At 38.8% G+C, this 23175-nt stretch overlaps 1 protein-coding gene and 1 non-coding gene across 4 annotated transcripts in view; both read right to left on the bottom strand.

Moving 5' to 3' along the window:
- The window catches only part of JADE3 (jade family PHD finger 3), a 159527-nt gene that overhangs the window by 51532 nt on the left and 84820 nt on the right, over nt 1-23175 (bottom strand). For all 3 annotated transcript variants that reach the window (XM_029930225.1, XM_029930224.1, XM_029930226.1), the window contains 2 exons: nt 17886-17942; nt 17032-17111 (listed from right to left, as the gene is read on the bottom strand). In XM_029930225.1, the coding sequence (XP_029786085.1) occupies nt 17032-17111; nt 17886-17931 (126 nt within the window). In that variant the 5' untranslated portion in view covers nt 17932-17942. The remainder of the gene's footprint in view (nt 1-17031; nt 17112-17885; nt 17943-23175) is intronic.
- On the bottom strand, nt 3769-3895 carry LOC115284525. Its single transcript, XR_003905271.1, has one exon. It is a non-coding gene; the product is annotated as a small nucleolar RNA ACA64 (small nucleolar RNA).

Below are 23175 nucleotides of genomic sequence, written 5' to 3'. Positions count from 1 at the left end.
GAATGCCTGGGTACTGAATTTTATACACACACACATATATATAATTATATATAATAAATTATATATATAAAGGGAAATAATTATATAATTATATAATTATTTTCCTTAGACATATTATTATACTACACAAATTGGCATTTCTGCAATGAATGTTATTTGGTCATGGCACACCTTCTTAAAATGGTATTGTATTCTGTCTTCTAATATTTTATTTAGTATTTATCATATTCATGAGTGATATTTATCTTTTTAAAAAATTTATAATAGTTTATTATCAAATTGTTTCCATATAACACCTAGTGCTTCTCCCCACAAGTGCCCCCCTCCATGACCATCACCCCTTTCTTTTTTTAATTGCCTTTGTCTTTTAGGTTTAGGTATCAGTGTTATGCATGTTTCATAAAAGGAATCCAAACATTTTCCTTCTGTTAACAATGCTCTAGAATAATTTGAGAATTACTGGACTATCTGGTCCCTATGAAACCATCTGAACTTGATGCTTTAAAATTTTTTTTAAGGTTTATTTATTTTTGAGAGAGAGAGAGAGAGAGTGCGCACGCGCGAGCGCACAAGAACACGAGCACAAGTGGGGAGGGACAGAGAGTGAGGAAACACAGAATCTGGAGCAGACTCCAGGCTCTGAGCTGTCAGCACAGAGCCCAACATGGGGCTTGAATCCATGAACTGTGAGATCATGATCTGCGTTTAAGTTGGATGCTCAACCAACTGAGCCCCTCAGGTGCCACTGATTTGGTGTTTTTACTATGCAGTAGTTCCTAATAATATTCTCTACTTTTTTGGAAATTGATCACTTTAAGCTTTCTACCTAGTCTAATGGTGTCACCTTTGGTAATCTGTATTTTCACAGGGAGTTATCTATCTTACCAAGTTTTTCAAATTTATTTCTGCAGAGGCTTGCAAAGTATAGGCAGTTCTACTTTGCACAGAAGTGTGGGACCATAAAAATAACAGTACATATAGAAACTGTGAAAAGTGATATTAATAATTAATGGGGGAAATTATGATTTCTCTATGCCCTTTAAACATTTTGGTCAAAATATTAGAAATTCTCTTATTGTTGGCTATGTGTACAAAAAATGAAAAACATAATATTTATTTAGTATACTGTAATTAAACACTGGAAGCACTGAGAATTTAAGTAACGTTTAGTTAAAAATTTATCAAGAGGGGCGCCTGTGTAGCTCAGTCAGTTGAGTGTCTGACTTCAGCTCAGGTCATGATCTCACAGTTCGTGGGTTCGAGCCCCACATCGGGCTCTGTGCTGACAGCTCAGAGCCTGAAGCCTCCTTCAGATTCTGTGTCTCCTTCTATCTCTGCCCCTCCCCTTCTAGTACTCTCTCTTTCAAAAAATAAGCATTAACAAAATTTTAAAAAATAAAAATAAAAATTTATCAAGAGTATGTGAAACAATGCTTGCGTCTTTTTTCTTATATAATTTAAGATATGGAACAAACATCTGAGATGGAATGTTTTCAACTAATCATTATTTTAAAAATATATGATTTCAGTTTGTATTTCCCCTTTCACCCAAGAGTTAATCGCTTTTAAAATTTCCATAGGAAAGGACCTTCCTGTTTTTATTAGTAATTTCTGATTTTACTATATTGTGATCAGAGCTTTTATTTATATCATGTCTACATAATGGAAATGTTTTTCCTTATGACTTAATATTTGATCGTTCTCTAAGTGTACCACAGACATCTGAGAAGGTGTATTCTCTATTATCTGTAATAACAAGGTTTAGAGTTTGATATATATTAATCAGATGTACCTTACTGCTTAAGTTGTTTATATCTTCTATCTCCTCACTTACTTTTTTGTTCATTTAATCTGATACTGAGAGAAGTGTGTTAAAGCCTCCTATGGTTGGTGTGTTTCTATGTACATCTCCCTGACTCCTCTATAGTTAAAAAAATTTTTTTTTAATTTTTAATGTTTTATTTATTTTTGAAAGACAGAGAGACACAGCATGAGTGGGGGAGGGTCAGAGAGAGAGGGAGACACAGAATCTGAAGCAGGCTCCAGGCTCTGAGCTAGCTGTCAGCACAGAGCCCAATGCGGGGCTCAAGCCCACGAACTGTGAGATCATGACCTGAGCCGAAGTCAGACGCTTAACCGACTGAGCCACCCAGGCGCCCCTATAGTTTTTATTCCATAAAGGTGGTTGCTGTGTTAGTCAGTGTATAAGTACTCTAAGTATTATATCTTCATGGCGAGTTGTAGCTTTTAACATTAAAAAGTCTTCTTTGGGGTGCTTGGGTGGCGCAGTGGGTTAAGCGTCCCACTTTGGCTCAGGTCATGATCTCACGGTTTGTGAATTCAAGCCCAATGTCAGCTCTGTGCTGACCACTCGGAGCCTAGAGCCTGCTTCAGATTCTGTGTCTCCCTCTCCCTCTGACCCTCCCCCACTCATGCTCTATCTCTCTCAAAAATAAATAAACTTAAAAACGTGTTAAAAAGACTTCTTTGTTTTGGGGTACTTGATTTCTATTTTGCCTAATATCAGTCTCCCTCCTCCTCCTACCACTTTCCTGGTATACCTTTGTTCATCTCTATTTTTAGCCTTTCTGAATAGGTGTTTTAGGTATATTTTTGTATACAGCATATAGTTGCATCTTGTTTGTGAGTCAAAATAATGTTTTTTCTTTAATAGATGTTAAGCCCATTCATATTTACTGGCATGACTCAGATATATGGTCTCAACTGTCATATTTGATAATTATATGTATTATATTTCCTTGGGCATCTTTCTCTACCAGATGCATATTCTTTGCTCTTTTATTTATAATATTTTTTTTGCATTTAAGGTTTGTACTTTTATTCTGTTATCTTTGTACTTAGATCTTTAAAATATCCTTTGTTTCATTTTCTTTTTTTAACCTTTTACTATCTGGTTTATCAGTTTTTATTGCTCTCAGTGAACTGCTTAGAGGTGAGGAGGTTAGGAATAAAATGTCGACTGTGGCAGCTGAGAGGATCCCAGTGCAAGCCTTAACCCTATTCCTGGCAGGGGAGCCCTAGCTGTGTGATCCTTCTAAAGGCCAGAGGTAGAGGATGATGATATGAGTACAGCCACAACTTGAACTCGGGGAAACAAAGAAATTCCTCATAGCTCATTTTCTGCACCTTAAGTACAATTAGGCACTGAGATAATACCATGATCCATCTAAAGTTTGATGTACTGTTATCCTCTGGTTGAAAGTGTCCCTGGGTGACTAAGGGGCACAGAAATATGCTTACCAGCTTGGAAACATGATTTCAATGGCTGTGAAAGCCTAAGCTTTGTGATTCTGGCTTTTCAACAACAGAAAAAAGTATGCCATGAGATATTAAGCTAACCTGGCAATGATTTCAGTGATGAAGGCCCAGTTGATGTATAAACAATGAGGGAATATACTTTCATATATAAGCATACACATGCTGGTCTATACGTCATCTACTAATTTCTAATTCTAAAAAAAATCAACCAACCACTGGCAGGTTGAAGATAAACATGTGCACATTTCTGGAAGGTCAAAGGAAAAAATGCTATCAATCAAACATTTTCACCTTTAATGCTAATAAAGGTTCTCTGAGGAGAAACGCTGTTCAAATTTTGTTTAACATGAAAGTAGAGGCACAGAGCGTGATCTAATAAAGCAGTTAATTCTCTGTTGGTGCAATTCTGCTTTAACTGAGAACATTTCAGAGTATAGGACTGAACCATCACATAATCAAATGATGCCACTTATTTTTTTTTTCTTCTGCGCATGTCGGGGCCTGGGTTTCACCTCCTTACACCTATGAGTGGGCAGTGAGCTGAGGCTCCCGGTGGTTCTGGGCGCTAAATCTCACCTATGGCCATGACCAACGCTGTGGGTAATTTTCAACCAACGCCGTAAGTGATGCCATTTAAATGTATAAAGACTCATTCCATTTGCTACTTTGCAGGGATAACTCTGCAAATGCCTGTTGCTTTCACTTAGGGAAGATCTAGAATTACTATGGTCTGAGCAAAGCAGAGAAGGAAACCAACCTTAAATTTCATGCTGGTGGCCAGGTGGCAACAAAATGACCTACCTACCAAGAATCCTAGCCAATTAAAGTTAATTGGGTGCTGTGCAGGGAGAAAGCTGTCTACAGGGGAAAAAAAACTTGGTGGTTTATTACAAAATGCTTTGTATAAGGGGGTAAGGGAGTATCACAGACATATCCATTTAACATGCTCTGCATAGAGCTTAGTGTTCTGGAAGGCTAGGAGGAGAAACTCAATCACCATTTTCCTGAACACTGATCCATTTCTATAAGTGACCAGAGTGCCTTTAATGAGCTCATGGTTAAGTAGTGGTAACAATTTACAATTGTGCTAATAAACTACTGTCTTTGGGAGAGACAGTGCTGTGGGAAATCCTACATTAGATCTGGAAAGAATATTAGAGCTAAGTATTTTCAGCCTCCTAAATTATTTCCTTGTTTCCCATGTGATACACTTCACAAAATAAATGAACTGATTTGAAAATTATGCTTTGAACTTAATAATGTCACACCATCTAATCATGTAGCTTAGGCCATATCTTTATCCTTGATGTAACTGCTTATAAAAATCTGTTCAGTACAGTTTCCTAAGTAGCCTGGAAACGTATTGTAGTGGGTTGAATGGTGGCCCCCCAAAAGATATGCCTACATTCTAATTTTTGGGACCTGTAAATATTACCTTATTTGGAAAAGGGATCTTTGCAGATATAAATACTTAAAGGACTTTGAGACAAAGAGATCATCCCAGAATCTTTGGGTGGGCCCTAAAGCCAATGACAAGTTTCTTACAAGAGAAAGGCAGAGACAGATTTAAGACAGAACAAGAGAAAGCAGTGTGACCAGGGAAGCAGAGTTTGGAGTGACTCACTGATCCACAAGTCAATAAATGCTGATAGTCATCGGAACCTAGAAGTGGGAAGGGATGGAATCTCCCCCAACAGCCTGGCCAATTTTGGACTTCTGGTCTCAGAACTGTGAGAAAATAAATTCCGGTTGTTTTAAGCCACCCAGTTTGTGGTCACTTGTTACAGCAGCCCCAGGAAACTAATACACATGTTTACCAAACAAAAGGGTAACTTGAACACTCTAGACAAAAATATAGAAAAGCAGAGGCCAGTGAAATCTGACCCTTGTCCACGGCTTCAGAAATACCAAACCTCCAAGGAACAGACATTCTGTGAAGTCTGGAAACCTCAGACTGCAGGAACACCAATTAATACATACCTATTTTTCTTAAGCAAATGAAGGCTAAACCTAATGACGATTATAATTTTCCTTCCACTTTTAGAGAAAAATAGCAGACTTCTATGATAAGCCTGATTTCAATTTTATAAGCCAGTCAGATTAAATAGCATCAGATGCAAAGTTTCCAGAGAAGCATTTTATTTTTACTCAAGGCAGAGGACAAGAGTCTGCTTTATCTTGCTGTAGAAACATCCCAAGCATGAGGCAGAGCATAAAATGCCGAAGAAGGGATAGGAATGTAAGTTCAGTACTCAGGCAGATATCTGCAAAGTGATATGAAATGTATTTACCAAGCTGGTCTCATGAATCTGCTTTCAATAAGAAAGGGAATTTTTTTTAAATAAATACATGCAAACAAAATAGCTTTAGTGTATCCTGGGTAGAGTGTGAGTTTTATACACACATAGTGGCACACACATCTACATGTATTTATATATATTTTCATATAGAAGCAATAAAAGGATAAACAAAAAGCTTTTAAAAATGGTTAATTCTAGGGAGGGGGGAGAAATTAGGGATGAGAGAGACAAAAGCTGGATCCCTCTGAATGTACTTTGTATCACAGTTGGATGTCTGAACCAGGCAAATGTTTTATACAGTCAAAAATCAAATTAAAAGTCTTCAAAGAATGGAATATGGGGGCATGTGGATGGTTCAGTCGGTTAAGCGTTCAACTCTCAATTTTAGCTCAGGTCACGATCTCATGGTTTGAGACTGAGCCCCGCGTCCAGCTGTGCACCGACTGCATGGAGCCTGCTTGGCATTCTCTCCCTCTCAAAAAAAGAATTAAAAGAAAGAAATATGGGACCAGGGACAGACTACCCAGACTGGTCTACTGGATTCACCAACTAATTTGGGACAAATTATTTAAATTCTGCATCTCAGTTTACTCATCTCTAAAATGGGGATAATAAAAACACCTTGTAATAAAAACATGTATTATAAGAAGTAAATGGATGAGTTTACATAAAGGGCTTAGCGTGGTACTGGGCTCGTGGTAATTGCTAAACAAATTCTAGCTCTGGTTATTATTCTATTATAATCATCACAGTCTCAGCTTTACTTCTAAAAGCAAAAAGATGTATGTAGCAAAATTCTATCTATCTAGTCTATAAAGTAATCATCGATGGGATAAAGGAGATGTGAGTTCATGGCTCAACTAACACGTGCATGGTTTGGCTACCAAAGACAGGATTCCCAATAAAGAGGTCCATCAAAAACTTCAGAAAACACTCTATACGCCACCAGGTAACACAGAAACTTCACAAAATAAAACCTGGCATTTGATGCTAAATGAACAATTATGAATGAAGGAACTAGATGCTGACACTGACCTAGGTAATGAAGCTGAGAAGTTTTAGAAGTTCTTAATTGTGCTCCTATTTTATATGCACTGGTAGTTTCCTCAAAAGTCCCTGAAACAAAAAACCTTTGTATCTACCAGATATCTGCTTATTTATGATCGAAGAGGGGATTCACAGGCTAACATAGAGCCCAGAAGCTATGCTAAGTCCAACAGGGCATGTACATCTTGGCCTCTCAGATGCTTGCAGAAACAAAGGAGGCCTCACTATGAATTCAATTAGAGTATCAATGCCTAACCTGCCAGAGCCACAAAATGAAAATGTCCTTCATGGACAGCTCTGGCTCTTACTGCTCTCATTAACATCTCTCAGTGGGCAATTTCTTAAAGCAGAGCTAGCCTGAACATTTCTGTGACATTTTTTAAAGGAAAAGCCAAGAAAACACATTTACTTCCTGTATGACACAAATGGTAAAACTGTCTGGGCCATGTGAATGTAGCAAAGAAATGGATTAGTTGTGATTCACAGTCACTTAAATCTGAAACTATACATAAATGACCACAAACTGATGAGACACCCCAACAGCACAAAAAAGCAGCTGCAATATGGTTAACTATATTTAATCAAAAGAAATTAACTATAATTTCTTAGATTCTAAGAAATTCTCCAATTTTCTTAGAATTATACCATCTTAAGGTGAACAAAGAAAGATGTGCAGGTCATCTAAAAGAATCGGCCACTCGAAGCAGAGAAAACCTAGTAAAGAATACAAGCTTGTTCTTATATGCTGACGAAGGTACCCTGTACTGTCAGGACACTGTCTTCCATGTTAATTTTTCCAATGGAACAAAGTTTATTCAATTTCTAAGTTGAAAACTTTAAAGATCATGTAAATATTTCTTCACGGAAATATTTTTCAAATAGTTTCAAATAGATCTCAGTTTTCTTATAGAGAACAAATGGGACATTTTTGATGGCTTGGGGTTGACATAAACTGAAACATCAACACCATAAAGCAATATATTTTGGGGCAGCTTAGGTAAGTTTGGTTACTCCCCTTACCCACTACCAAACAGAGGAGTATGCATCCTGGTAAGGGAGGAGGGGGAGCAATGGAGTCTGGTTGGAAATCGGGGCAATTTTCACACAAGAGATGACATCTGAGGCTTACTCTGCAAGTATTTCTCCCATCCCTTACTATCCCTTTTTTATAAAGGAAGTGTGTATTTGCAAGCTTGGTAGGTTTTGTCTCCTGTGAGTCAGAAAACCAAAGAATCAAGCATGTTAGAAATACAGGTAAAGTAATGTAAACAGGCTCTATCTGAGGGTATTGCAGTGTTCTCGGCTGAGTTAAAATACGCGAACTTTGACTCTGTTGCTATGAAAGTCCTGGACATAATAAACGAGACCCTGGAACTACAGATGATATGCTACCAATCCTTTAAGATAGGTTTATATGTTTTATAGACCAGTCTGACTAATATATGTGAAAATATTCCGGCTCTTGAGAAAAAATAGAAGACTTTTTAATATATTCAAATCAATCATTTGGTATTATGTGCTTTTTCTATGGAAACTGGCCTTTTATTTATTTATTTTTTAAAGTTTATTTTTCAAGAGAGACAGAGACAGCGCAAGTGGGGAAGGAGCTAAGACAGAGGGAGAGAGAGAATCCTAAGCAGGTTCCGTGCTGCCAACACAGAGCCTGATGTGCGGAGCTTGAACTCATAAAACTGTGAGATCATGATCTGAGCTGAAACCAAGAGCCTGATGCTTAACTGACTGAGCCACCTAGGTGCCCTACTACTGGCTTTTTAAAAACATCTTTAAGAGTATGGGCCCTTTTGAGAATCAGATGAAGGCTACTAGTGTGTGTGTGTGTGTGTGTACACGCACGCACACACACACACTAAAAACATACCCTTAAAAGTCTGTATACAATTTGCAGAAGTTACCAAAGCCCCGGAACCATACGTTCACACAGCCCTAGGAAACTCTTCTCTAGAGGATAAACCAAGGGTGGTTATACAGCAGAATCTTACTGAAGCTTAATGTATCTATTAATGTAGGCAATTAAGCCCCAGTGAAAACATTTATCTATATTGCATTTCAATGACAAACTCTCATTACAAACATAAGGCTTCAGTCAGAAACAAAGAAACTCCCATCCTTACAAGAAGAAAAATGCAAGACAGGCAGCAAATTAATGATTTTTTTGTAAGCCCACTAGAGAAATGAGTCACAGGACAAAACGGTCAACTCAAGGAAAGATGGGTATGCCTGCAAGGAGACACGGGACAGGAACATTTGCTTACCTGGGGCAGAAGCCGCAGCGCAAATATTTACCCCAGAAAGTCTGACGAATTGTTGGGGGCAAAGTGGGGACAACCAAGACAGAATGAAGTTCCTGGGGGGCTATAGTCATGGGGGGGGGATCCAACCCTCTTGTAAGCTTTTTTTTCCCTAGAAACCCAACGAGGCTCTCATAGGGCAGATGTGGAAAACCTAGAGCAAGATCCCCCAGTGGTGCTATCTGGGTCCCTGGTGCTCTGTGTCCTGGCTCCCTTGCTGAACAAAAAGTTTCACCTGCAAGGGAAGGATATCAAGTGATGGCACTAGTGTGACTTCATGAGTGCCAGGGGGAAGGGAAAAGTGCCCAACTTCAGCCTCCATGTGTTATGTGGCGGGGGTAGGTATGGGTGAGGAGAAGCCTTCATCTAGAGGAGGGAGAATTCTAAGGACAGAGACCCAGGCAGACAGGGAAATAGGAGGCAGGGGCCAAAAATGCTCCATCCCTAATGTACACTTGCCCCACCTCACCCCAGAAACAGGACCACCACACTGGACTGAGATGTAATCAGAAGGTTAGAGAACGACGTCTCTCCCTAGTACTCTACCACCATGCTAAACCCCCAGGGATAACAACAGTGGCTTATGCTGGGAGAGCTGCAAAAGACAGAATCTCTCGGAGGACACGCACAGATGGAAGACTCTAATCCAAGACAGGAGACAAAAACAAGGTCACCAGAAGAATTAGAGAAGTCTCTGGTGCCCACAGCAGTAACAAATTTCAAATGCTGTCTTACACTGGTGGTGGGAGTGTAAACTGCTGAAGCCCCTTTGGAAAACAACCTGGTGTTTCCTCAGATAGTTAACTAGAGTTACCATATGACTCAGCAATTCCACACCTAGGTGTATGCTCAAGACAACTAAAAACACATGTCCACATAAAAACTTGGACATGAATGCTCATAGTAGCATTATTCATAATACTCCAAAGATGGAGACAACCAAAATGTCACTAATGAATGGCTAAACAAAATGTGATATACCCATACAATGGAATATCATTTAGTCACTAAAAGAAAGGAACTACTTGATACATGCTACAACATGGATGAACCCTAAAAATCTTATGCTTAGTTTAAGAAGCCAGAGACAAAGAGCTGTATATTATATGATTCTATTTACATGAAATGTCCAGAACAGGCAAATCCATATATATATCTGTAGAATGTAGAGAAAATATTTAAGACAATTATATTATAAAGGTGGCAGTGGATAAGTGAACCTAGACGGTGGTAAGGTTCTTTTTCTTTTCTCCTATTTAAAAAGGCTCCACACCCAATATGGCACTTGAACTCACAACCCTGAAATAAAGAGTTGCATGTTCTACCAACAGAGCTAGATTACTGGTTGCCAGGGTTGGGAGTAGGGGAATTAGGGAGTAGCTGCTAATGGGTAAGGCGGTTTCTTTCTGGGGTGATGAAAACGTTCTAAATTTAGACTGTGGTGATAGTTATACAACTCTGTGACTAGACTAAAATCTACCAAATTATACATTTTAAATAGATAAACTGTATGGGGTAAGAGGTATATTTCATAAAAGATGTATAAAGTGTTTTTTTGAAAAGGGCAATTGTGGCATCAGTGGACATCACCTCAGAGGCCCTGACATCCACTCCTACCCAACAATAACAAAGTGCCCCTCCTCCTTAATGTGGTATCAGGAGAGACTGGGTAGGGAGCCTGGACTGTCACCAGCACCCATCGGTAATGCAGTGGCCCTGACCACCACCACTCACCCTGTTATCAGTAGAGGCAAAAAGGTAGGGATTTTCACCCCTACTAAGTTGTAGGGAGACACATGTCCCCTGTTCCAGAGAGATAACAGAACTACCTTCCTAGAAAGATAACAGAACGGAAGCCTAGGAATTCTGCAACTGGTTGGTGGTAGAGTCAGCACCCCACTTCTCCACTGGCCTGGTTAGTATGGAGGCCTGCTAAAACAGATTTAAATAAGACTTACTGTCTGATAATGTAATACCAAAAAAGTCCAGAATGCAAAAGAAAATCACTCATAATACTAAGAACTGTGAATGAGAAGAGACAATCAACAGACACCAACACTGAGATGACACAGAAGTTGGAATCATCTGATGAGGAGATTAAAGCAGCCATCATAAAAATGCTTCGATATTGGGCGCCTGGGTGGCTCAGTTGGTTAAGCCTCCGGCTTCGGCTCCGGTCAGATCTCACGTTTGTGGGTTCGAGCCTCGCATCTGGCTCTGTGCAGACAGCTAGCTCAGAGCCTGGAGCCTGCTTTCGGTTCTGTGTTTCCTTCTCTCTCTGCCCCTCCCCCTCTCATGCTCTGTCTCTCTCTGTATCAAAAAATAAATAAAACATTTAAAAAATGCTTCAATAAAAAACTACAAACACTTTTGAAACAATTTAAAAGTTTCAGCAGAGAAATAGAGGATGTAAAGGATAACCAAGTAAAAAATCTGAAATGGATTAATATAGTAACTGAAATAATAATCTCATGAGATAGGCTCAATGAGATAGGCTCAATAGAAGAATGGAATTAACAGAATAAAAAGAATCCGTGAACAAGAGAAATTACCCAAGCTAATCAAAAGAAAGAATATATACTGAAAAAAAGAGAAGAGTCTGAGGGACCTGGGGGGAAATTACAAAAGTTCTAACATTCATGCAATTGAAGACCCCAAAGAAGAGGAGAAAGCACATGGAGCAAAAAAAAAAAAATAGATGGAGAAAAAAATGGCTGAAAATTGCCCCAAATTGGCAGAAGACATAAACTTAGATTCAAGAAGGTGACCAAACTCCAAGTAGGATAAACCAAAAGAAATCCATGCCTAGGCACATCATAATCTAACTTTGGGAATAAAGACAAAGAAAAGTCTTTTTTTTCCTAAATTTTTTTAACATTTTAATTTCTTTTTGAGAGACAGAGACAGATCATGAGCAGGGGAGGGACAGAGAGAGAGGGGGACACACAGAATTGGAAGCAGGCTCCAGGCTCCGAGCTGCCAGCACAGAGCCCAATGTGGGGTTCAAACCCAGGAACTATGAGATCATGACCTGAGCCAAAGTCAGACACTTAACTGACTGAGCCACCCAAGCGCCCCCAAAGAAAAGTCTTGAAAGCAACTGGAAAGGAAATGACTGATTACCTACAGGGGGCAACTATTTGAATGAGAACAGATTTCTCACCAGAAACCATGAAGGCCAGCAGGAAGCAGCACATTTTTCAAGCGCAGAAAGAAAAGTACTGTCAGACCAGAATTCTGTATCAAGTGAAAATATCTTTCAGGAATGAAGGTGAAACCAAGACATTGTCAAATTAAGGAAAACCAGGAGAACTGATCACCAGTATACGGACCCTAAAAGAATGGCTAAAGGATGTTCTTCAAACAGAAAGGAAATGAACAAAAGGAAAGTTGGGACATCAGGAACAAAGGAAGAACAAGAGAAAAAATATGGGTAAATATAATAGATTATCCCCCTCTTGAGTTTTAGAAATGACGTTTGTTGGTTGAAGCAAATATTATGACATTGTCTAGTACAGTTCTCAAAGTACGTAGAGAAAATATTTAAGATAATTATATTATAAAGGTGGGGGTGGATAAATGAACCTAGATAGTGGTAAGGTTCATTTTCTGTTTTCCATTTTAAGAAGGCTCCACATTCAGTGTGGTGCTTGAACTCACAACGATCAAGAGTTACATGCTCTACCAACAGAGCCAGCCAGGTGCCCCAGTGGTTAAGGTTTCTATATTTCATGTGAAGTGATAAAATGTTGAGACCACGTTGAAAAGGTTTTCCTTTTTAAATTTGCTTTCCAAGAGCAACCACTAAAAGTCTACACAAAGATATACATTGAAAACCACAACAGAAAAATCAACATGGAATTCAAAAAAATGTTCAAGTAATCCACAGGAAGACAGAAAATAAAACAGAGGAACCAAAAAACAGAACAAGAGAGGCGCCTGGGTGGCTCAGTAAGTTGAGCATCCAAGTTTGGCTCAGGTTATGATCTCATGGTTTATGAGTTTGAGCCCCTTATCGGGCTCTGTTGTCAGGGCAGAGCCTGCTTTTGATCCTCTGTCCCTCCCTCTCTCCACGCCTCCCCCACTCATGCATGCTCTCTTAATCAAAAATAAACAAACATGAGGGCACTTGTGGGGAAGAGCATTGGGTGTTTTATGAAAACCAACTTGACAATAAACTATAAAAAATGCCAATAAAGGTAATCCATTTCATCAAAATATAAACAAACAAACAAACATGAAAAAAATCTACATAAAGGGGTACCTGGGTGGTTCAGTCAGTTAAGTATACAACTTTGGCTCAGGTCACAATCTTACAGTTTGTGAGTTTGAGCCCTGCCATCGGGCTCTGTGCTGACAGCTCAGAGCCTGAAGCCTGCTTAAGATTCTGTGTCTCCCTCTCTGCCCCTCTCCTGCTCATGCTCTCTCTGTTTAAAATTTTTTTTAAAAATCTACACAAAGATATACACTCAAAACCACTACAGAAAAATCAACATGGAATTCAAAAAAATATTCAAGTAATCCACAGGAAGAGAGAAAACAAAACAGAGGAACCAAAAAAACAGAGAGAATAGGAAACCAACAATGAAATGGCAGACTTAAGTTAAATCATACCAAAAGTTACACTAACTATATAAGTGGCCTATATATTCCAATTAAAAGACAGAGATTGAAAGAGTAGATTAAAAAACGACCCAACTATATATCATCTATAAGAAACTCACTTCAAATATAATCATATGTAGAAGTTACAAGTAAAAGGATGGAAAGACATTCAATGTAAACATGAATCAAAAGAAAGCCAAAAAATATATTAATATCAGATAGTGATGACCCAAGAGCAAACAAAATTATCAAAGACAAAGAGGGACATTAAGGGGTGCTATACTCACCAAGAGACAGCAGTCCTAAATATGAATGCACCTAAAAGAGCAAAACTGCAAAAAAGCCAAACTGACAGAACTGAGAGGAGAAATACACAAATCCACTAATTACAGTTGAAGACTTCTACAACCCTCTCTAAACAATTGATAAAACTACTAGGCAGAGTCTCAGTGAGGATAGAGAAGAACACTGTCAACCAGTAGGATTCAACAACAGCATGATAAACAGCATGCAAGTACCCATGAAACATTTACCAAGATAAGCCATATCCTTAGCCTTAAACTTTGACAAATGTAAAATGTGTAAAATTGTACAGATTATGTCCTCCATCAAAAATGGACTTAAACTAGATGTCAATTAACAGAAAGATAGCAGGAAAGTTCCCAAATGCTTAGAAACTAAACAATATACTTCTAAATAAGTCATGGGTCAAAGAGGAAGTCTCAAGGAAAATAAAAACTACACTCAACTGGATGAAAATGAAAGTAAACATATCAAAGTTAATGGGATGCAGGTAAAGAAGTGTTTAAAGGGAAATTCACAAGGGTGCCTGGGTAGCTCAGTCGGTTAAGTGTCTGACTTCAGTCAGGTCATGATTCCACAGCTGGGGAATTCCAGCCCTGCGTTGGGCTCTGTGCTGACAGCTTGGAGCCTGGAGCCTGCTTCAGATTCTCTCTCTTTGCCCTTCCCCAACTTGTGTTCCCTTTCTCTCAAAAATAAACATTAAAAAAATTTAAAGGGAAATTCATAGAACTAAAATTCTTACATTAGAAAAGAGGAAAAGTTTCAAATAGCCTAAGCACCCACCTGAAGAATCTAGAAAAAGAACAAAGTAAACTTAAAGCAAGAAGAAAGCAAAAAATAAGAACAGAAATCAATGGAATTGAAGAGAAAAATAGACAATGTCACTGATTCATGAAACAATTTGAACATAATAAATTATGTGGCATTGGATTATAGCCCAAAGTATAAAATAAATATACATGAGTCTATACTGATATAAATAAGTTATTAAATAAAATTTTTAAATGAAGGAGGCACCCAAGGAGGTTCTTATAAATTGCTTAATTTTGGGAAACAATCGGATTATCTAATATAAAGCTCTTGCACATAAAATTTCAATAAATGGTAGCTATGAGAAGTAGTTGTGATAATGTCCATATTATATGACAAAACAAATTATTTCAGCAAGATGAAATAAGCCAGCAAGGCAAAACATGGAATCATTCTCTTCTAATGCCAAAGCTAGCTTTGTTTTACAATATCAGGTTCTCTCTTTTGTAACAGAATGTAAAATATAAAGTCAAAAATTGCTTCCAGCAGCTCAGGACCTCTATTCCATGCAACAAAAGACTGCTATTCTCACTGAACTGGAGATATGAGGACTTAAGACCTAAAACTATTGAGTCACTTCATGCTCTAGGACTGGCTGTCAAAGTAGCAAAATTTTTTTCTCACCATTCTATAGTCAAAGCCTCCTCTGGATAGATGAGAATTTGTTCCGCTCCTGTTTATATGTATTTTATTCCCTAAGTTTTTCTGCATGAAACAGACCCATATAAATATACTCTGATATTTTACTATGCCCACAAAGATCCCAAGCAAAAGATGGAAATAAAAAGTGACCACTGAGAAAGGGAGAGAAATCCTCTGCCTGGCTGACACCTTAAAGCAATGCCCCTCCCCCACCTCGTGTAAGGGTAGGTGGAACCTATGACTTGCTTTTCATCAATAGAATATGTCAAACTCCCTCCATTAGGTTATGCTATGTGGCGAATAGGATGGGATGCCACTTCTATGACTATGTTATATTATATAAAACTCAGTCTTAGCAGACTGGAGCAAAAGACTCTCCCCTTGTTGGCTTTGAAAAAGTAAGCTGCATGTTTTGAGAGGATCTATGGAGAAGGCCACATCGTAAAACAAACAAACAAACAAACAAACAACAACTATGAGTCTCTAGGAGCAGAGGATGGTCTTCCAGCAAAAGCCAGCAAAAAACCAAGGACTTCAGTCCTCTAGCTGCAAGGAGATGAGTTCTGCCAACAACTCAAATGAACCTGGACGTGAACTCTTTCCTGGTAGAACCTCTAGAACACAGCCCAGTCTGCACACTGACTGCAGCCTTGAACGACCCTGAACAGAGAGCCTAGGGATGCTGTGCCCAGAGTCTTGACCCACAGAAACTGAGATAACAAATGTATGCTGTTTAAGCCATTAATTCTTCTTCAAGTTTTTTTAAAAAGTTTATTTATTGAGAGGGAGAGAGGGATAGAGAGAAAGAGAGAGAGTGAGAGAGTGAGTGAGAGAGAGAGAGAGAGAGAGAGAGAGAGAGAGAGAGAGAGAGAACACACGCATATGAACAGGGGAGGGGCAGAGAGAGAGGCAGAAAGAGAGAATCCCAAGTAGTCCTTACACAGATAGTGTGGAATCTGACATGGGACTCGAACTCATGAACCGTGGGAACATGTCCTGAACTGAGATCAAGAGTTGAATGCTTAACTGACTGAGCTACCCAGGTGCCCCTTTAAGCCATTATTAATTTTGTGATAATTTGCAATGTAGCAACAGTTAACTAATACACTCCTTTTCCTTTGGAGTTAAGGAAGTCTACTCATAGAAGTGAAGACACAATGTCAGTTTCTCATCATTGAATTATCACAGAGGAAAAGTCTGTAGAATCCACTAAAACATTACCAAGTCCAAGTGCAACCGTGGTACTTTGCTGTCCTTGGGGCAGAAAATGACCAGCCTCACAAGGAGTGATCCCTTCTCCTTGGGCTGGAATGTAAAGACTGGTCAAAGCCCACACAGCCCAGATCTTCAACCTAGTCCTTACTTCCTCCACCCATAACCTCCTCATCAATCGCTACTTGCACTGCCTCCCACCTGCCAATTTAGCTCTGTCCAATCACAGATCAGATCTTTGGGGCCTTCCCAATTCCCCAACTCTGGCTTCCCTTTGAATTCTTGGTTAGGGAAGGCTTTATATTCTAAAGCCAGACACTTAAAAAGTGTCATAACCAAAATGAAATCAGTGTGAAGATTACCGTTTTCTCAAAGGGAAAAGAAAACTGAAGCTTTCTTAAAAACCAAAAAGTTCATAAGAAAACAAGCCCATCCACTGGTGCATAGTTTAACTCTCACATCTCCATGATCTGGGCATTGGAGGTATGCAGGCATAAGTCTAAAAGTTGAATATCTGATCTCACCTCAGCAGGCTTCTTGTGTTCTTTTGGAATTTTTGACTTGCTCCTGTACATTGAGCTGGGAGTGAAGGAAGTGGAAGGACCTGCAAAAGATAATTAGAAAAAAAATATACTGAGACTTATTATTTGCTGATATTACTAAATGTTATATAACTCAATGTCATCCAAGAGAATATGAAAGGTATTATGGGGAAGAGCACAGTGATCTCATACCACTGAAGAAAACAGCTAAACTGCAATCAAGAATGGAATTTAACAACATTTATAGATGACCTCCCAGCATGTAAAAGCTTCGACACTGCTAATGCTGAGGAGATTTGATTTGGTGTAATCATACCTCATAACATTTTGGAATAACATGATTCATGCTCCACCTAGAAAAATAATATCTGCAAAAGCAACTGGAAAAAATAAAAATGTGAGGCAAGTAATTTGCATCCTTCAGCACCCCTCACCAATGCTACTGCTAATGAGGTTGTTGTGTTTTACAAATGATGATTCATCCCATCAGACATTTAATACCTGAGTTACAATTAGACTTATAGGGCCTACAATTTATGCTCCCGTACTTTTTGTCCTTTCTAGAAAAGCACTGTTAAATTATTAGATTTGGCTTCTGTTGTTTTGGAAAATGAAAAGTGAAAAAAATGCAATATGCCACAAAAACCCCCAATTCTCTCACCTAACATATCTACTTCTAATGAAATTTAAATGAATAAGAAAAATAGTACCCCGAGCTTTCCTTCCTAGAAACATGTTTTAACCATTGAAAGAAACATGAAACAGTTTAAGTCAAAGTATAAATCCTCAAAGAGTATAGATACGGAGGTTACCAACTGTTGGCCAGTTCTACTCACACTCATCTGAACTGTCACTGCTACTGAGAGTTCTGTGGCGTTTCATCCTGGAGCATCCTGGGAAAGAAAACAATAATGAATAAAACAATCAACACACGCGACATCCATCCCAGGGGGCAGTCAACACTGCCCTACAGATCCCAAGGAGCAGCAGCAGGCAAACCACACATATCAAATGATTTCTGTCAAGACTATTCTCAAAGGACCTACAGTGATGGGAGAAGAGTACTATCACATAGTCCAATACAGAGGGTGCCAAAGACTGGGGAGGCCACATATGATCCTTAGGAGGAAGCCCAAGCAGCAGTGGATTGATGGTCCAGAATTGGCTGGAGCCTCAGATGCGACCATATCACTGTGTCACAAAGAAAAGGGGCTAGCCATGGGGCCGTCACCAGCCAGGGAACCCCTGTCCAGACTGGGAGGAGCAGGAAAGGAAAAAGCATTTGTAAAACAGAACTGTCAAGGGCCAAGGTCAACAAGTGAGGCATGGCCCACCTTTAAGAGCACAACCACACTGCTTTTCTGTCTGCCCCTTTTCCTTCTTTCTTTCTCCCTGTCCCCATTCCCCAAACAACTAGCCTAATTTAAAATTATATCTATATTTACATCACAAGGAATATTATAAAAAACCTCCTATACTGTAAAAAAATGCGTAATAGTTTTGACTAAAACTTCAGTGCCCTTCTCTGTGTGTGTGGCTGGCCAATGGCAGATAAAAAAGAGGTACCACTTTTCTGGTAACATACCAGCACTAGAGTATCAAAAAAAGGGAAAGCATTGCAAGTTACAAAGGAAGTACAGAAAAAAATTAAAAGTAAAGACAGTGATACAGTCAGTAACTGACATTCTTTTATGTGCCATAGTATACAAGATGCTATTAGGGGCAATCATGATTCCACAAGGAATAAAGCTCAGGACTACTGCTTCCAAGCCACTCACAATTTACCAAGGAGATAGAAACCCAAGTACAAGGCCACTGTGAACAATCAAAGAGTAATAGAAACAAAACTATATGTTAAAAGGCTAATAGAGGAGAGTTCCATTTCTGTTATCACAGTGTGAAGAGCTTCACCAACCCACTCCACAGTGAAACTGATGAAAATTACTTAAAAAATAAACAAAAGACTATTCACTTAAAACCTCTGGAAATGGTCCAAAGGGCATACAGCAAATGAAGTAGCATTTATTAAAGAAAACCAACCAGAAGTAAGTAAAGAAGTAATTTGTGGCATATGGACCTAGAACCACTCTTCTTCACCCCCTTTCCCAGTATAGATCTCATACCAGACTGGTGCAGCCAAGAACACAGAGCTCTCTTTCTCCCAGCTCCCAGTTGTAAGGCTTTCTTCCTGGGAGGAGCAGGATGTCAGCATTTTTCATCCTGCTGCAGCCATCTGTTGCTGAGGTTAAGTTCTAGACAAGAGTAGCTGAAAGGTTGGGCCTTCCTTATTCCCCCACTCCTGGGATGGAGGCTATACCTTGGGTGTGGTGCTACCAAGAATACAGAGGTTCCGACTGCCCTGACTCCACTTCATCGAGTGGGCATTCCACGTCAGGAGAGGCAAAACCTAGGAGACCTAGGGCTGCCACTCAGAGGAAAGTACATCATCATAACCACCCTCTACCCTGGAGCTGTGGCTCAGAGATTTTTCCCAGAGGGAGAAGCAGACCACAGAATAGAGGGCTCCAAATCATTCCCCAATGGAGTTGACTTCAGTCAGGAGGAACAGTTCTGGGGTCAGAAAAAATCTCAAATACTTATCTCAGGAACTATCCCTTCAAAGGAGCCCCAACTTGATTGGATCAGTTTGTATAGCAATTTATGTCCCAGGGCATTATTAAAAAAACAGAGCAATCAGCCAGTAAGTAGTTCAGCTTAACAGCTTGGTGTGGTGAGAAAAACACAGTCCACAAGAGCCCTGCCAAAACCAGTATCATCCCCGGTGACTGGGGCATACCAAAGGCTGCACTTCTAAGAAACATCAAGACTTACACTGCAGGGCAAAGGTGGGGAGTAAATAGACTCCAGTAAAATAATCCAGCCTGTCCTTAAAGAAGTTAACAAGCAAATAACGATAAAGAGCCCTGGGGCGGGTGCCAATACCCAGTGTTGTTACCTTATGTTATCTAAAATGTCCCATTTCCAACCAAAAATTATGGGACATGCAAAGAAACAGGAAAGTATGACCCATACACCAGAAAAAAAAAGCAGGCAACAGAAACTGCCTGTGAGAGCAACCAGATATCAGATGTCACAGGTAAAGACTTTAAAGCAGCCATAAAAAGGGTGCCTGGGTGACTCAGTCAGTGACTTTAGCTCAGGTCATGATCTCACAGTTCATGAGTTTGATTCCTGCGTCGGGTTCTGTGCTGACAGCTCAGAGCCTGGAGCCTTCTTTAGATTCTGTCTCCCCCACTCTCTCTGTCCCTCCTCAGCTCACACTCTCTCTCAAAAATAAATATTAAAAGAATTTAGCCATATAAATATATTCAAAGAACTAAAAAAATCCCCCCATGATTAAAGAAGTAAAGGAAGGTTTAAAAAAATAAAGAAAGGTAAGAATATCAATAAAGAGGTGGAAAGTATAAAAAAGAACCAAATGGTAATTCTGGTATTGAAAAGTACAGTAATGGAAATGAATTCACTAAAGGGGCCCAACAGTAGATTTAAACTGAAAGAATAAGCAATTAGTGAACTTGAAATAAATCAATAGAGATTATGTAAGCCAAAGAACAGAAGAGAAAAAAGATGAAGAAAAACAAAGCCTCAGAGAAATGTGGAACACCATTCAGTGCACTAACATATATTCAATGGGAGTACCAGAAGGAAAGAAGAGAGAAAAAAAGCAGAAAAAATATTCAAAACAACTTTGGCTGAAAAATCCCCAAGTTTACTGCAAAAAACTAATTTGCACATTCAGGAAGCTCAACAAACTCTAAGTGACTTATACTACCACCACCACTACCACTGACATCTGAAAAGAGATCCACAAACAGGTACATCACGGTAAAACTGCAGAAAAGGAGAAAATCTTGAAAGTAGCAAGGGAAAAGTTACTCCTCATTTAAAAGATAACTTCAATAAGATGAACAGTTGACTTCTCATCAGAAACAATGAAATTAGAAGGCAGTGAGATAAGATATTCAAAGTGTTCTGTAGGGATGTTTACACATACCACCGAGTATATTAAGAATTATGAAACTGTACATCTCATGTATTTTTAATGTTTACTTTGAGAGAGTGAGTGCATGCATGAGAGAGCACGGGGGGGGGTCAGAGAGAGAGGGAGAGAGAGAATCTCAAGCAGGTTTCATGCTCTCAGTACAGAGCCAAATGTGGGGCCCAATCTCAGGAACTGTGAGATGATAACCTGAGCCGAAATTAAGAGTCAGATGCTTAACCAACTGAGCCACTCACGTGCCCTGAAATTGTACATTTTAAATGGTTGAACTGTATGGTATGTAAATCATATCTCGATAAAAGCTGTTATTAAGAAAATAGGATTAGCAAAAATATCAAAACCATTCATCAAAATTCTATTTGTCCTACTGTTAAAGTCAACTGAATATTTTTAAAATTGAGATATAATTGACATATAACGCTATATTAGTTTCAGGTGTACAACATAATGATTCAATATTTGTACACACTGTGAAAGTTGAAGACTATTTTTTAAACAGAATGTTAACCTCCCATCATATAAATTTTTGGGCCTACATTTGGCTCCTTAGTGCAAAACTTAAGACATCCAAACATTGTTCTGAAGTGCAAACAAAGCCAACAACAATAACAAAACACTTCCCACTGAAAATTAATATGTAATTTAAATGAATTCACAATGAATGCAATAATTGAAACAAATTAAAAAATGTATGTATTTTTTAAAGTAATAAATTTTGTAACTATTCCCTATTGAATGCACTTACTCCTTATATAGCAATTTGTCTGTTATTGTGATGTGCCATATATGTAACTTTTCCAGATAAATGGTATGCCCTGAGAGCTTTTCTCAAATATCCATTTATTAGTATTTTATTATTGCAGTAACAAGTTACCATAAACTCGGTGGCTTAAAACTATACAAATTTATTATCTTGCAGTTCAGTGGGTCAGAAGTCTGATACAGGTATCATCACTGGGCTAAAATCAAGATATCAGCAGGGTTGCATTCCTTTCTAGAGGCTCAAGCAGAGAATGCATTTCCTTGCCTTTTTCATCTTCTAGAAGCCACTCATATTCCTTGGATCTTGGCTATCTTCCTCACTCTTCAAAGCCAGCAACACTGTATGTCTCTGACTCTGCTTCTGTCATCACATTTCATTCTCTGACCCTCTCTTCTGCCTCCCTCTTCCACTTTTAAGGACCCTTGTGATTACTTTAGGCTTACCCAGCAAATCTAGGATACTGTCTATATTTTACAGCCATCTGATTAGCAACCCTAATTCTCCATTGCCATGTAACCTAGTATAGTCACAGGCTCCAGGGTTAGGGCACAGATAGTATGCTGCCGACCACAATCTACTTTTGCATTATTAAGAGTAATGTACTCCCATACAAATATGCCAAAGAGATTTTTGACAAAGGTAGAAAAGTAATTCAATGGAGGAAAGATAGCCTTTTCAACAAATTTTCCTGGCATAATAGCAAAAAAAATAAAATCTCAAAACTAAGTTTCATACCTTATACAAAAATTAACTCAAAATAGATCATGGACTTAAATGTGAAACTATAAAACTTTTAGAAAAACATAGGAGACAATCTTCAGGATCTGGGGCTAAGCAAAGAGTTCTTTGACCTGACACCAAAAACATGATCTGTCAAAGAAAAATTCACTTCCATCAAAATGAAAAACAAAACAAAACAACAATAACTAGTTCTGCAAAAGACTATTGAGAAGATATAAAAACAAGCTATGGAGCAGGACAAAATCTTTACAAACCACATATTCAACAATGGACTCATATCTGAAATAGGTAAAGAACTCTCAAAACTCAACAGTAAGGAAACAAATTATTGTTAAAAACAGGCAAAAAAACCCCACCTTGAACAGACATTTCATCAAAAGGCAATATATATGGCAAATTAGCACATGAAAAGATATCCAATATCATTAGCCATTTGGGAAATGCAAATTAAAGCCACAATGGCTGAAGGACTTGAATGTGAGACAGGAAACCATCAAAACCCTCGAGGAGAAAGTAGGGAAAAACCTCCTAGACCTCCACCGCAGCAATCTCCTACTTGACACATCCTCCAAGGCAAGGGAAATTAAAGCAAAACTGAACC

This window comes from Suricata suricatta, chromosome X (assembly GCF_006229205.1).
Source record: "Suricata suricatta isolate VVHF042 chromosome X, meerkat_22Aug2017_6uvM2_HiC, whole genome shotgun sequence".
Classification (NCBI taxonomy): domain Eukaryota; kingdom Metazoa; phylum Chordata; class Mammalia; order Carnivora; family Herpestidae; genus Suricata; species Suricata suricatta.
The sequence above is the reverse complement of the archived record's forward strand: the minus strand, read 5'-3'. Positions and strand labels throughout refer to the sequence as shown.